The sequence below is a fragment of the Leptonotus elevatus genome, chromosome 2 (assembly GCF_054856555.1).
Source record: "Leptonotus elevatus isolate MCC_2025b chromosome 2, RoL_Lele_1.0, whole genome shotgun sequence".
NCBI lineage: Eukaryota > Metazoa > Chordata > Actinopteri > Syngnathiformes > Syngnathidae > Leptonotus > Leptonotus elevatus.
This window is the reverse complement of record NC_141240.1, coordinates 31,323,055-31,335,125: the sequence shown is the minus strand read 5'-3', so window position 1 is coordinate 31,335,125 and position 12,071 is coordinate 31,323,055. Positions and strand designations below refer to the sequence as shown.

Here is a 12,071-nt window from a genome sequence, read left to right as displayed (position 1 = left end):
GCCTGCCCTCCCACTTGTTAGTTCAAGATGGAGAAGTGAGTGCAACACGCATTTGAGGTAAGCACAAATATTTCTTTAGACTACTGTTGCGGCGGGTTTCTAAGGCAGCTGGCGACATATTTTTTTCTTTCTGTAAATAGTTGTGTTGAGAAACTCCCTCTATTTCATCCCAGAGGCCACAAGGGTGTTTTAAGGGCTCGTACACGGTGTCTCTAGCGCCTAAAGCGCCATTTTTAATGTAGCTATGATCCCACTGATACAGCATTGTGCCGAGCTTTCGTTGCTAGCTTAGCAAGCCACTTACAGGCTACAAGCGACAGGCTAGCACCTACTGATGTTAACTTCGTCTGCGCCTGTCACGGCTACAAGCTCACTTTTTCTGGTCAGTAATCGCTCGCTCTCCTCAAACGCACAGATGACCAATGGGTGGGGAAAATAAATGTTCAGACTGGTATCCGAGTGCTTATTTGACTTTGTAATCTGTAGCCGTTAGCAGTTAACCCCAAACATTATAACTGGTGCCGAGATGACAGGCATTATTTTTTTAGCTAATAGTTAGTCACTGTAACGCACTGTATAACGACGGCTATGTTTCACGTTACGATACATTTGGATTAAAAGCGAACTGCTTACCATTTTAATTTGATCATTCTACCAGCCAGGCGACGTTATTCTGTTTCACTCTTTGGTGACCCGAATAAACGATGTTGCATTTATGTTGCGTATGTTAGTACAATCATAGTATGCTTTAATGAAAGCTCTAATACTCATTTCTGGGAAAATAAATAAAAACACACCACAATAATTTCCCGTGACTGTCTGATTGCAATAAGAATGCCTTACTCAGAAAGTAGGCCACATAATTAAGAATGGCTCGTCCCATGAGATGAACTTGATTAAACCGCAAATTTGCTGAATACGCCAGTATTGATCATTTGCCCAGTTTGTTATCATAATCAGTGTCTCAGCCAGTGTTTCCCAACATTTCATGAGCCTGGGCACATATATTTTACATTAGAAAATGCTGACAGTACACTACCAAACACTAATGCCACAAAAAGTGTATACATTCAAGTACAACTGTCTTAGTTACACAACTGCACGCTATGGTAACGTAATCATTAGCTAGTTTAATGTAGCCAACCTTCGCTAGTTACACCTAATTGTAATCCCTTCCACAGGATAGAGACATCCGCCAAAACAGTGTTGATGGCCTCAATTGAGCTGGCGCTCAGCACCAGAGAGGCTGATGTTTGGCCAGTTAACAGCCAGTCAATTCTAGTGTTCATCACTGACTTTCATGTCACGTAACAGACCAGGCCCACCTTTAACCCATTAAGACCTAAAATGCCTGCCAAGACATAGACATGCCTCTAAAACCTATGGGTATGGGTGACTTTAGACCCCCCCCCCCCTGAAAACCTGCAATTTTTCCTGCAAATTCAACAATATTGTTATTGCCTACTATATAGATTGCTCAGCTCCCGACGCCGATAGAAACATCATTCCACAAACATTTCAAGGCTTACACCTGTGGCGTTATTATAAACCTTCAATATTTTTTAAGAAAATTAGCTAACAACTGTGTCACATGTGCGGGTATATTTACCTTCAACACTGGAGCGCAGTTGTATAACCTCTGGGAATTAAGTCAAAATGTTCAACATCCTCAATGTCTGTAAACATATTTCTTAACAATATGTCACCGTCGACTGGTTACACTGATTTGAAATCCCCCCGCGTCATTGTCAAGCGCCGTCATTTATTTCATAACTCCTGCAAATCTGCATCAGCCATGAATGCTCAAATAAAATTCCAAGACATGCTACGAGGCCCACGTCACCCTCTCGTGTATATTCTGATGCATTGCATCGGCTAAGAGACCAAGAATTGGTCAAAAACAAAATGACGTATCCGCTCTCTCGGTAGAAAAGCGCTAGAGCGCTCCAAGCTTTAGTGGTAGAAACGCGGTAATGCACTCCTGGCTTTAATGGGTTAAAGGGCATTCACACACAGATTCACTGTCAAAAATGTCAGATAATGTGTAGAAGGCGAGGATAGTGACCCCAAGTGGATATCTTGCCTGTTTGTGTTATGGTTTTACAAGGATCCATCACTAAGTCATTTTGGGTGGTTACATAAGCCATGTTGATGTTGTGATGATACCGGTATATGGTAGAATACGTGAAGTTTCAATGATTATTTCATATTTAGCATTGTTATGCTGCATTCAAGCCATTAAGAAAATATGACTTGTTTTACCTTTTTTTTGTTATTGCATCTTATGCTTTTTTTCCTTCAGTATAAAATCTAACATAAAAATCTTTATTTAGGAAAGTTATTTTTGTAAACAATATATTTACAGTTGACCCCTGCTATTCACAAGCAATAGGGATCAGGCCGGCCCGCAAATAGTGAAAATTCACAAGATAACAAAAGTTCTGTAATATATTGTCAATTGGCCTTTATTGTCATTAAAAAAATACATTTCTTGACACCGAAACAAGGGTCTACACAGCTTAATTCTGTACTCTAATTTTGCAGATGTACAAATAAATGTTGGCAAAATCACACATGATTTGATTAGACAAAATACCATTTATTAGATGACTGATTTGACCCGTAATGTAGGTACTCAGCTGCAGAGAACAAATGTCCATTATGTCTCATACTATAAAGAAAACTATTTAAAGGAGGCTTCTATGCACGGTGTGGTGCTCATTTGTTTCAATGGAGTCTGTGGATTCCTTGCACCATGTCCGTGACATGCTTGTGGTCTTGCCAGTGATCGGCAAATTGTCAAGTCAATGTTATGGCTTCATTCACAACAGTGGGAAAATGAACAGACTTTTGGGTGGGCTAGCAGACATTTTGGCAAGATCCAATTCATGTTACAACTAAGGGTAAGCAGTTTTTAGTCACAAATGTCATGAATGGAATGTGTTATTTCTTGCCCTTCTGGCACCCACTCACCTACACCAAATATTCTCAAATGGGATCCCCGGCTTGCAATACACATCATTTAGAATATGAAACTGTAGGCTAACCCCACAAGCCAGATTGCTAATTGTGATTCACCCAAGGGAGTTCTTCACATGATCAATCTAGAACTTTACTCGTTAATTCCGTTAGTGGAAAGGAGGGACTTGCTGTACAATACTTCGAGCTAATTGGACAAAGCGATATCTTGTGCATGCTTTTTTTGACCAATCACAACAACGGATGGAAATATCGTCTTTGGTCTTGTCTTAGGAAAAAAAAAACACAAACATCTTTACCAGATGAAAATGCATGAGCGCCTCTCGCTATTCAACAAGGAAACGGTGAGTCATTCTGCGAGAACAGGATTAATTGCAGCGTCCATTCGTCTGTTAGGTTTGTTTGTTTCAAGTGTTGTTCCGATACCGATAATGGTATCGGCAGAGGCCCCGATACTGCATTAAAACGGTGGTATCGGTGAGTACTAACAAGTAACATGCTGATACCATTAATTCTGATGCTAATATAGGACTTTGGATGCAGCATCTTGTCTTGCTCGTGCTCGGCATTCACTGATGTGTGACGTGTTCACTGCATGTCGAGCTAAGATATCCTATTGGCCCTTGAATGCTCTCAACCAATGGCAGGACAGCTTTTTCATGTTGAGAAAAGAAAAACGTAGGTATCGGTATGGCATCGGCCGATACTGCAAAGCTGGGTATCGGGGGCCAAAAAACGATATCGGAACAGCACTATTTGTTTCCCCTGGCGTTGGCGCTTCCTGGTTTGGTCACAGCTGCATGTCCCACTCTAAAAAACGCTTGATTGGTCCGACCTAAAAAAATTTGGTTGCAAACGTATCAGCGGGAGCAGTAAAGATGCATTCTCGTAGTTTTTTGTGAACAAATACCGCGAGAATTCAGCTTGCCAGCAAGGTTAAACGTATGTCACACTGTTCACAAAACTTTTTCTCTTGTGCTGTCGAACTTTCAAATGGACGCCATGGCGACATTGCTGCTGGCGTAGTTGTTTCATTTAAATGATTATGGTAGAGCTGCACGATATTGGAAGAAAACAGGAAATATGGGTGTTGAATATTGTGATATCGATATTATTGAGATATTTAACATGTACATAAAGAAATGAAATTTTTAGTATCTAATGAAATGACTGCTTTTTTTCATGTGGCAAAATAAGCAGGCTCAGTGTATTCTTAGCTAATTGTAATAGACTAGAATTTTGTGATGGTATATGGCTCTAGGTACTATTCGAAGAGATGCACATTTAAGGTTGCATCTAATTCGTCCAAGTCAGTTTCTTTTTATACCATTTCCAGTTATTTCAAATGAGAATTCCAACCACTCACATTTACCTATAAGTACTTATTACACTTACATTTTACAGTTGGGGACAATTTCTCTTGAAATGACTACGAATAGTGTGTCTAATCAGAGCCTTGTCATTATAGTATTCACTTTTTGCACACTACCCACATAGGCGCTGTGGTATAAACACGCGCGGGCAACATCACTCGTGGTTAAACAAACACACGCACGCACGCACGCGCACACACCATACGAACGATCACGGTTCTATGCCGAGCCTGCTGAGCCCGTTGCTGTCGCTCTTGTGTTTTTCTTCCGAACGTCAAGCGAGAAGCCCAAGTGTGTGTCAGTGTGACGACAATGATTCAGCGAGTTGCTCTATGCGTTGGTGCTGCTCGCTAGCAGTAGCTGGCCATCTTAGCTAGCGCGTGCTCCGGCAGTCTGATGAGTCAGGGTAAGAAACTGAGCCATGGCAAACGCCGGACATATTTCACCTAACCCGCATGTAATCGTCGTGGCCACCCGAGCACTGTTGTTGCCGCGAGGCGAGAATGGACCCGAGAAGGAACTGCGGGCTTTTTTCTCGGCCTGCGCAGCCCCGACCTAAATTAGGAGGGTGTCAGGTCAGGATGTTGTGCTGAATCTCCTGGTTGTGGATTGACAGCTGCGACTCGGGTGGCTCAAAAGATACGTTTTTTTTTAGGCCCAAGATCGTTTCCAGGCTAAGCACACGCTCGTCCTTTGTGTGATTTGGCCGACTTGTACGCAGTCTTGGATGATTTGAGCGCTTTGAAGTGTGTATCGCGACACACTTGAAAGCGACACAAGCTAACAGCAACTCCGCAGCGAATGTTTCGCGGTGCGCTTTTTATTTATTGCTCGTGCTTTGAATGTGGATGTGGACTTGGCTCCTACCAAGTATGTTTGTCGTGCCGGATGTTTTTACAACACGCTATACATTTGCAAGGGTAACGTGGCCGCCGTATACGTTCGCGAATTGATAATAATTGTCAAGCTGGTGTTAGCATGCTACTTAGCTATGTAGCCACCTAGCTCCAACTTTAAGATGTCAGCGTTTAGTGTTTGTGATTGGGGTGGTCAAGTCAGCTGTGGACTAACCATTCAGTTTAGAATCATACCACTCGGACAGGACAATTAACGTTATTAGAATTCTGAGGTTAGTCGAAGGCGACGTCTCGCGTCTATTTTACCGGTCGCCGTGTGTTCCTAGCTTGTCACCGGCTAATGGACTCTCTGGGAGTTTGCTTTGTGATGACTCCCAACAGTCAATTATAAACTTATTCACATTTTCTCATAATTTTATGTGTTGCTTAAGTACACATTTCCCTTGACAACACTGCCCCTGCCAGTTGAGTGGTTTGTAAACATTCTAGAATTACCAAATTGTTTTTCTAATAAGTCTTAAGATGTATGCTACAGTCGAACAAGACATAATCATACAGTGCAATAATGGTGTACAGTTCAAACCTGCTGCTAAATGTTTTTGGTTTGATTTTTGCAATACTCTTGTAGGTGAAGTGACACAAACATGCCGTTAAGTGGCCGTTTTCAAACCATCTGTACGTATACCTGAAATTACATACATTGTAGCAAGATTGTGTAATAAAAAAAAACAATAGTTGTGTATTAATATGCATTGTTTTCAACAGGAGCTTCTAATAAACACCAACCATGAAGGTGGACAGAAGCAAGTTAAAGAAAACCCCTACAGAAGCTGTGAGTATGCTTGATTATTTGTGTGGGATGATTTCTAGTAATACCGGTGTTGACTGAAATTGAGATATCTGCACTAAGTGTCAGAACTACATCATGTTAGACGTACAGCATAGCGATCTAATATTTTCATAGGGCGAAATGATCATATGCCAAATTTTTTGACTAAGTCACTCCGAAGTATGTCACACCATAAAAAAAAAAAAAATCATGAAGATAAAAGCATATGTACGTGACTCCAGGGTCTTAAGTCACATTTTGGGGGGAAATGTATTTTACAACGGAGTCCAAAAACAGTCGTTCTTTGAAGGTGACCGCTGGTTGGTAATGCATGACTATACTACTACTACTACTACTAGCTTCATCTTCATCTTCATCATCTTGCTGTTTTTGTTCTTCTTCAAAATTGTCTTGTACCTTCTAGTTATTCTAATTTATTTTGTTTTGTTAGCGAATACTTTTGGTGCATTACCACCACCAGATTCTGGCCACCGGCAGTCATGCACCAAAAGTATTTGCTAACCACCAAAAAGAAAGTCAACACGAGTTAGTTGATATGGATTTTGGCTGTAGTGCCAAACTCTAATTTTAATATACAAGACCAGCCAAACTATGGGGGGAAAAAACTCATCATCTGAAAAATATGGTGATTATGCTGTTTGCCGCGTCATAGTAAAACAAAATGAATCTTCTGGTTAAGTGTTTGCCTTTGGGAAACAAACTGGAACCTCGACTTGAACACAAACATGACTTCTGAGAGTTACAGAGATTCATAAACTGTTCCCTGTCAAACCAAATCCTTAGAGGCTGAGCTCTTCCATTTGGTTATAGTTAATTTACATTTCCGCTAGGGATAAAGCGGTTTATACTTTACCAATGAGATGAGTTAATGACACTTGTTTAGCAACTCATAACTCAAAATTATGTCACGACAGTGACTGTTCGTCTGTGAAATGTCTGTTGGGTCCAAATCGGGTTACGACCATGTAGTCGCAGCGCGGCATAACAGGAAGACTCACACTTTCCCAGATGCAGTCACAGCGGGTGGTATTCACCTCTTGGTGTCCAGACTGCACTTAGATTACACTTGTGCCGCTTGTTGACTAGCTTGTGGGAGCACGTTGCTCATGAATAAAAATAAATAATTATTATTAATGATATATTATATTATTACTGTAGGGCTGTGAATGCAAGGCATTACTTCTGGGTATCCCAGACTTCAGCCCTCAAGTATAGAGATAGACCTATAAATAATCGGTGCTGATATTGGGCATTTTGATGAATATCGGTATCTGCCTCTTTTAAAATCTGATGGCTGATATAACCTTAAAACTATTTTAATCTCATAGGGCTATTTATTAAAATTTTGAAAAGCCTGAAAAAGTGTTTAATAAACAAGCTTTAAGACATTACAATTCAGTCAAGATTGGCATTTGTATTAAAAAAAAAGCCAATACCTCCCCCCCCCCCACACACACACACACACACACAAAAAAAATATTGGTTATCGGCCTCCTTGACTACAAATAATCGGTGTCAGCCCTGGAAAAAAAACATATCGGTCTGTGTACTCAAGTACTAGACACAGCTGGTTCTGGAGCATTAAGCAGAAATGTTTAACAACTCAATGAAAGTACGTATTACTTTAACATAGCTAAAGTAAAGTTCGAGCCTTGATTGTGTTCATCTTGAAATGCAGCTTCGAAATCGTATTGCTACAATATATATTTTGTTAAAAAATGGCATTTTGTGTGTACTAGCCTAATGAAAAATATTTGTTTTTGTTCATTGACTAAAATCTATTAGAATTAAAAAACAGTAAAAAATTAGGATTTACTTAGATTGTTTTGAAGAGTCGCACCACTATTGAATATACTATATCATTGCCGGCGTAGTCAAGTTAGCTTTCTTTGCCTTTTACATGCATGAAAATCACTTTGGTTTATACTCTATGTCCAAATGTACAGTACATGTTCCATCTTTAACATTGTGTCTTTTCTAAACCAACAGCCTGCTGACTGTAGGATACTCATAGAGAAACTGAAAGAATGCTGTGATTATCAACTGCTCATTGAACTACAGCAAATCAAGACCTGGAATATTGGAAAGGTAAGTCTCAAACTGTCATTTCTATGGAAAGTGAAAGGCCAAACTGAGTTGCATTCCATGAATTTCACAGAGTGGGTACATTTTAGAAACTAATTTAATTTGTTTCATTTCAACCATTGGTGAGTCAAAGGTTATGAAACTCATTCTTGTCTTTTCTTGATAGTGCGAGTTGTACCACTGGGTGGATCTGCTGGACCGCTTCGATGGCATTCTGTGTGATGCAGGCCAGACAGTGGAGAATATGTCATGGCTGCTGGTGTGTGACCGGCCAGACAACAGTGAGGGCAAAGCCCTGCTTTTGGCAGTGCTCAATTTCACGGCTTTGCTCATTGAGTACAGTTTTTCCCGGCATCTTTACAGCTCCATAGAGGTAAGTAAGAGTAAAAAAATTTTGAACGGATAGAGGAACTTCAATTTCATGATCAATCTGTTACAGAAATTCCGACTAAAACCCAATTGTAGGAAAACCTAAGCAAATTTTCTGTTGGAAATAATGTAAATCCAATTAATCTATTCCAGAGTCAGGAATCTACCTTTTTAAATGTAGTTTTACATCCAATTTTAAATAAAGTATTAATGACTAATTATGTGGCTAAATTATAATTTTACACACTTAACCTTCATTGAAAACTTGTGATGGCGTATAGATGACTGTGATGAGGGGAGAGGAAGGGAGCCATTTTTGTATCTTGCGACTTTCTTTTTTGAATGGCTGTATCATGTTTTTCACCTTCTTTATCAAATGGTTGGCACGCTAAAATTTCTGTTGCATTGCATATAAAGAGTTCAATAGACGGCAAGACGTAATCCACGATTCAAGTGTTCATATAAAAATCGGAGAGACAAACATCCTTGCATGATAATTTGGAATCTGGTGTTTATTGGAACGCATTTTAGCTTCCAATCTTTTAATCACTGCTTTGTTATTGTAGGCAAAGTCTAGCAATATTGCAAGATAAACTGCCATTCCAACCCCTACCGTTACCACGCATCATGCACATGTTACAATAACACATAAGAAAAACTATTTGCTTATCTGTTCCTCCTTTACAGCACTTAACAACCTTGCTGGCGTCATGTGACATGCAAGTGGTCCTGTCTGTGCTGAACCTCCTGTATGTGTTCAGCAAGCGGTCTAACTACATCACAAGACTAGGATCTGACAAAAGAACACCTCTCCTGGCACGTCTGCAACATCTGGCTGAGGTTGAGTACATGTTAAGATTTTTGTTGTTGTTGTTTGTTTTGACAGGATGATTTCGTGTGTGCCTTGACTAGAAAACTAACGTATTGTTTTGTCTCTTTGGGCTCTTCCGTAGAGCTGGGGAGGAAAAGAAAATGGCTTTGGCCTGGCTGAGTGCTGCAGGGATCTCCTTATGACGGTAAATTTTAGTAAATTATTTCATACATGCTGTTTTACGATTTTGCCTTTTAAAACATAATATATTTTGTTTAACCACAATTTATAACCCCCACCCGACTGCCTCTCCCAATGGTGCTTGACCAGAAGTATCCGCCCAGTGCCACCACACTGCACTTTGAGTTTTATGCTGAACCAGCTCCCGAGGTCAAAGTGGAGAGGAAGGTAAAGACGAATTAATGCTTTGCAATACTATTAAACATTTCTTAGATGCCTTGGTCTATTTTAACCATATCTTTAAATATTTGATCTCCAACAGACAAGCAGTAACACACTACACTATATTCATATTGAGCAACTTGACAAGGTATGCACTTACTGATTTACAGAATCAACACAGTAGTGATAAAGTAGAACTTCATTTTAAACATGGTACTTTTTTTTTTCTCTTTCAGATTTCAGACAGTCCATCTGAGATCATGGAGTCACTCACAGTCATGTACAACATACCTAAAGACAAGCAGACACTGCTTTTCACACACATTCGTCTGGCTCATGGTTTTTCAAATCACAAAAAGAGGCTGCAGGCCGTGCAGGCCAGACTGCACGCCATCTCAATACTGGGTGGGTTATCACTTCAGATTAAGAACCGTGTAAATGGACCTCAATTTATAATTGCACCCTTTTTCTTTGTTTTTACAGTGTATTCAAATGCACTTGGTGAGTCCACTAACAGTATTCTGTATAACGGCTTGATAGAGGAGCTGGTGGATGTATTGCAGATTACAGACAAACAGCTTGTGGTAAGTGACAAATGGCTTTGTATGGTATACAGTGATGTCTTGAGATGCTACTTTGATTTGTTACGTGTCCATGCTCTTAAGTCATATAATACATGTATCTCAAAACGTCACTCTGCAGTAATCTAGTATTAGTTGTTTTATAGAGAGGTCTAAGAATGTTAGCCTGTATGTTGTCTCTCTGCATGTGTTGCTGTCTGTGGTATTTCCCATTATGTGTAAGCTTTAAACTTGCAAACTGTAAAGCGAAATTATGTGGTTGTTTTAAATACACAAGTTTGACAGTAAATGTTTTTTTGAATCATGACAACAACAATAATAGTAGTAATAATAATAATAGTTCGCTGTGTGCCAAACTGCTGCTGAGTTGAATTGCGTTCACTAGGGACTACCATGCTTGTATCCCAGATTTTGGCTTGCAAAGCAAAGAAGAAGAAAAAAAGCAGTATCTCAGAACTCTTTTGTCATGTCTCTCATTTCTCAAGGCAACACTGTATTATTTTTCTCATGTAACGCCTCTGCCAAGACACGCAGGGATCGATAAGTTCAGCTTTAGTTTGAAACGCGCTGTTTGACCTTCAGGATATCAAGGCTGCATCTCTGCGCACTTTAACATCCATTGTCCATTTGGAGAGAACGCCCAAGCTTTCCAACATCATTGACTGCACCGGCACCGCCTCCTACCATGGCTTCTTGCCTGTGTTGGTGCGCAACTGTATACAGGCAATGATTGGTGAGTGTCCTTTTTGGTAGCAGTTGCGTTGACATCTCATACTAAGGCGTCTTAATTTTTAACCTCTCGTTCTCAGATCCTTTGATGGAACCTTACCCGCATCAGTTTGCCACTGCACTCTTTTCTTTCCTCTATCATTTGGCCAGCTATGATGCTGGAGGTGAAGCCCTTGTCTCTTGTGGAATGATGGAAGCCCTCTTGAAGGTAGACACTGCTGCTGTGTACCTACAGCTCTTATCAAAGCCGTTCCCTTTTTGACATCACGATTTGACTTTGCAGGTGATCAAATTTCTTGGAGATGAGCAGGACCAGATCACTTTTGTAACAAGAGCGGTTCGGGTCGTGGACCTCATCACCAACCTTGACATGGCTGCCTTCCAGTCACACAGTGGCCTTTCCATTTTCATCTGCAGGCTAGAGGTTGATACCCACAAGTTTGACATGTAGTATCAGTTAAACCTTAATATCCATACTTACCCATTCCCTTCTTCGGTATTTGACTCGTGTAGCATGAGGTGGACCTGTCGAGGAAAGAGTGCCCATTTGTTATTAAGCCAAAGATGCGAAGGCCAAGGCCTGCTGTCGAGTCTGAAGAAATGGACACAGACATGGAGAGTAAGTCATCTACAATGAATCACTTTCCAAAATGGAATATAGAAGATCAAGATATTGATGATTTGACATTTGAATTTAACATAACATGCTAATAGATTATAATTAAATTAAACAGCGTCTGAGGTTGCCATGGAAAGCAGCCCTGGGCCATCAACATCTTCTGCTTCCAGACCAGAAGTGGAGCAGAAAGCATTGAGCAGTACTACAAACACGCCCCGTGCAGGTACACACAATACATTGTAATATGAAATACAATATAATGTATGCACTTTTGAAATATTAAAACTATTTGTATGACCTTTTTTTGCAGGCGTGCAATGTATTCCCCAAAGGGCAGCTCTGTTAAAATCAATGCTAAATTTCCTGAAGAAAGCCATCCAAGACCCTGCCTTTTCTGATGGCATCCGCCATGGTGA

The 12,071-nt window shown here is 40.3% G+C and overlaps 1 protein-coding gene across 8 annotated transcripts in view; it reads left to right on the top strand.

The window, feature by feature from the left end:
* The first annotated feature begins 15 nt into the window (after positions 1–15).
* Positions 16–12,071, top strand: part of huwe1 (HECT, UBA and WWE domain containing E3 ubiquitin protein ligase 1) — a 46,811-nt gene continuing 34,755 nt past the window's right edge. For 4 of the 8 annotated variants that reach the window (XM_086067147.1, XM_086067146.1, XM_086067148.1 and 1 more), the window contains exons 1-16: positions 16–57; positions 5,975–6,041; positions 8,049–8,147; positions 8,311–8,517; positions 9,201–9,353; positions 9,467–9,529; positions 9,655–9,732; positions 9,827–9,874; positions 9,963–10,131; positions 10,210–10,310; positions 10,890–11,040; positions 11,117–11,244; positions 11,320–11,460; positions 11,550–11,655; positions 11,771–11,878; positions 11,966–12,067. In XM_086067147.1, coding sequence (XP_085923273.1) covers positions 5,997–6,041; positions 8,049–8,147; positions 8,311–8,517; positions 9,201–9,353; positions 9,467–9,529; positions 9,655–9,732; positions 9,827–9,874; positions 9,963–10,131; positions 10,210–10,310; positions 10,890–11,040; positions 11,117–11,244; positions 11,320–11,460; positions 11,550–11,655; positions 11,771–11,878; positions 11,966–12,067 — 1,699 coding nt within the window. In that variant the 5' untranslated portion in view covers positions 16–57; positions 5,975–5,996. Of the gene's footprint in view, positions 58–4,658; positions 4,759–5,837; positions 5,885–5,974; positions 6,042–8,048; positions 8,148–8,310; positions 8,518–9,200; positions 9,354–9,466; positions 9,530–9,654; positions 9,733–9,826; positions 9,875–9,962; positions 10,132–10,209; positions 10,311–10,889; positions 11,041–11,116; positions 11,245–11,319; positions 11,461–11,549; positions 11,656–11,770; positions 11,879–11,965; positions 12,068–12,071 lie in introns of those variants that run through there. The other 4 variants (XM_086067142.1, XM_086067143.1, XM_086067145.1 and 1 more) reach the window with 4 other exon arrangements.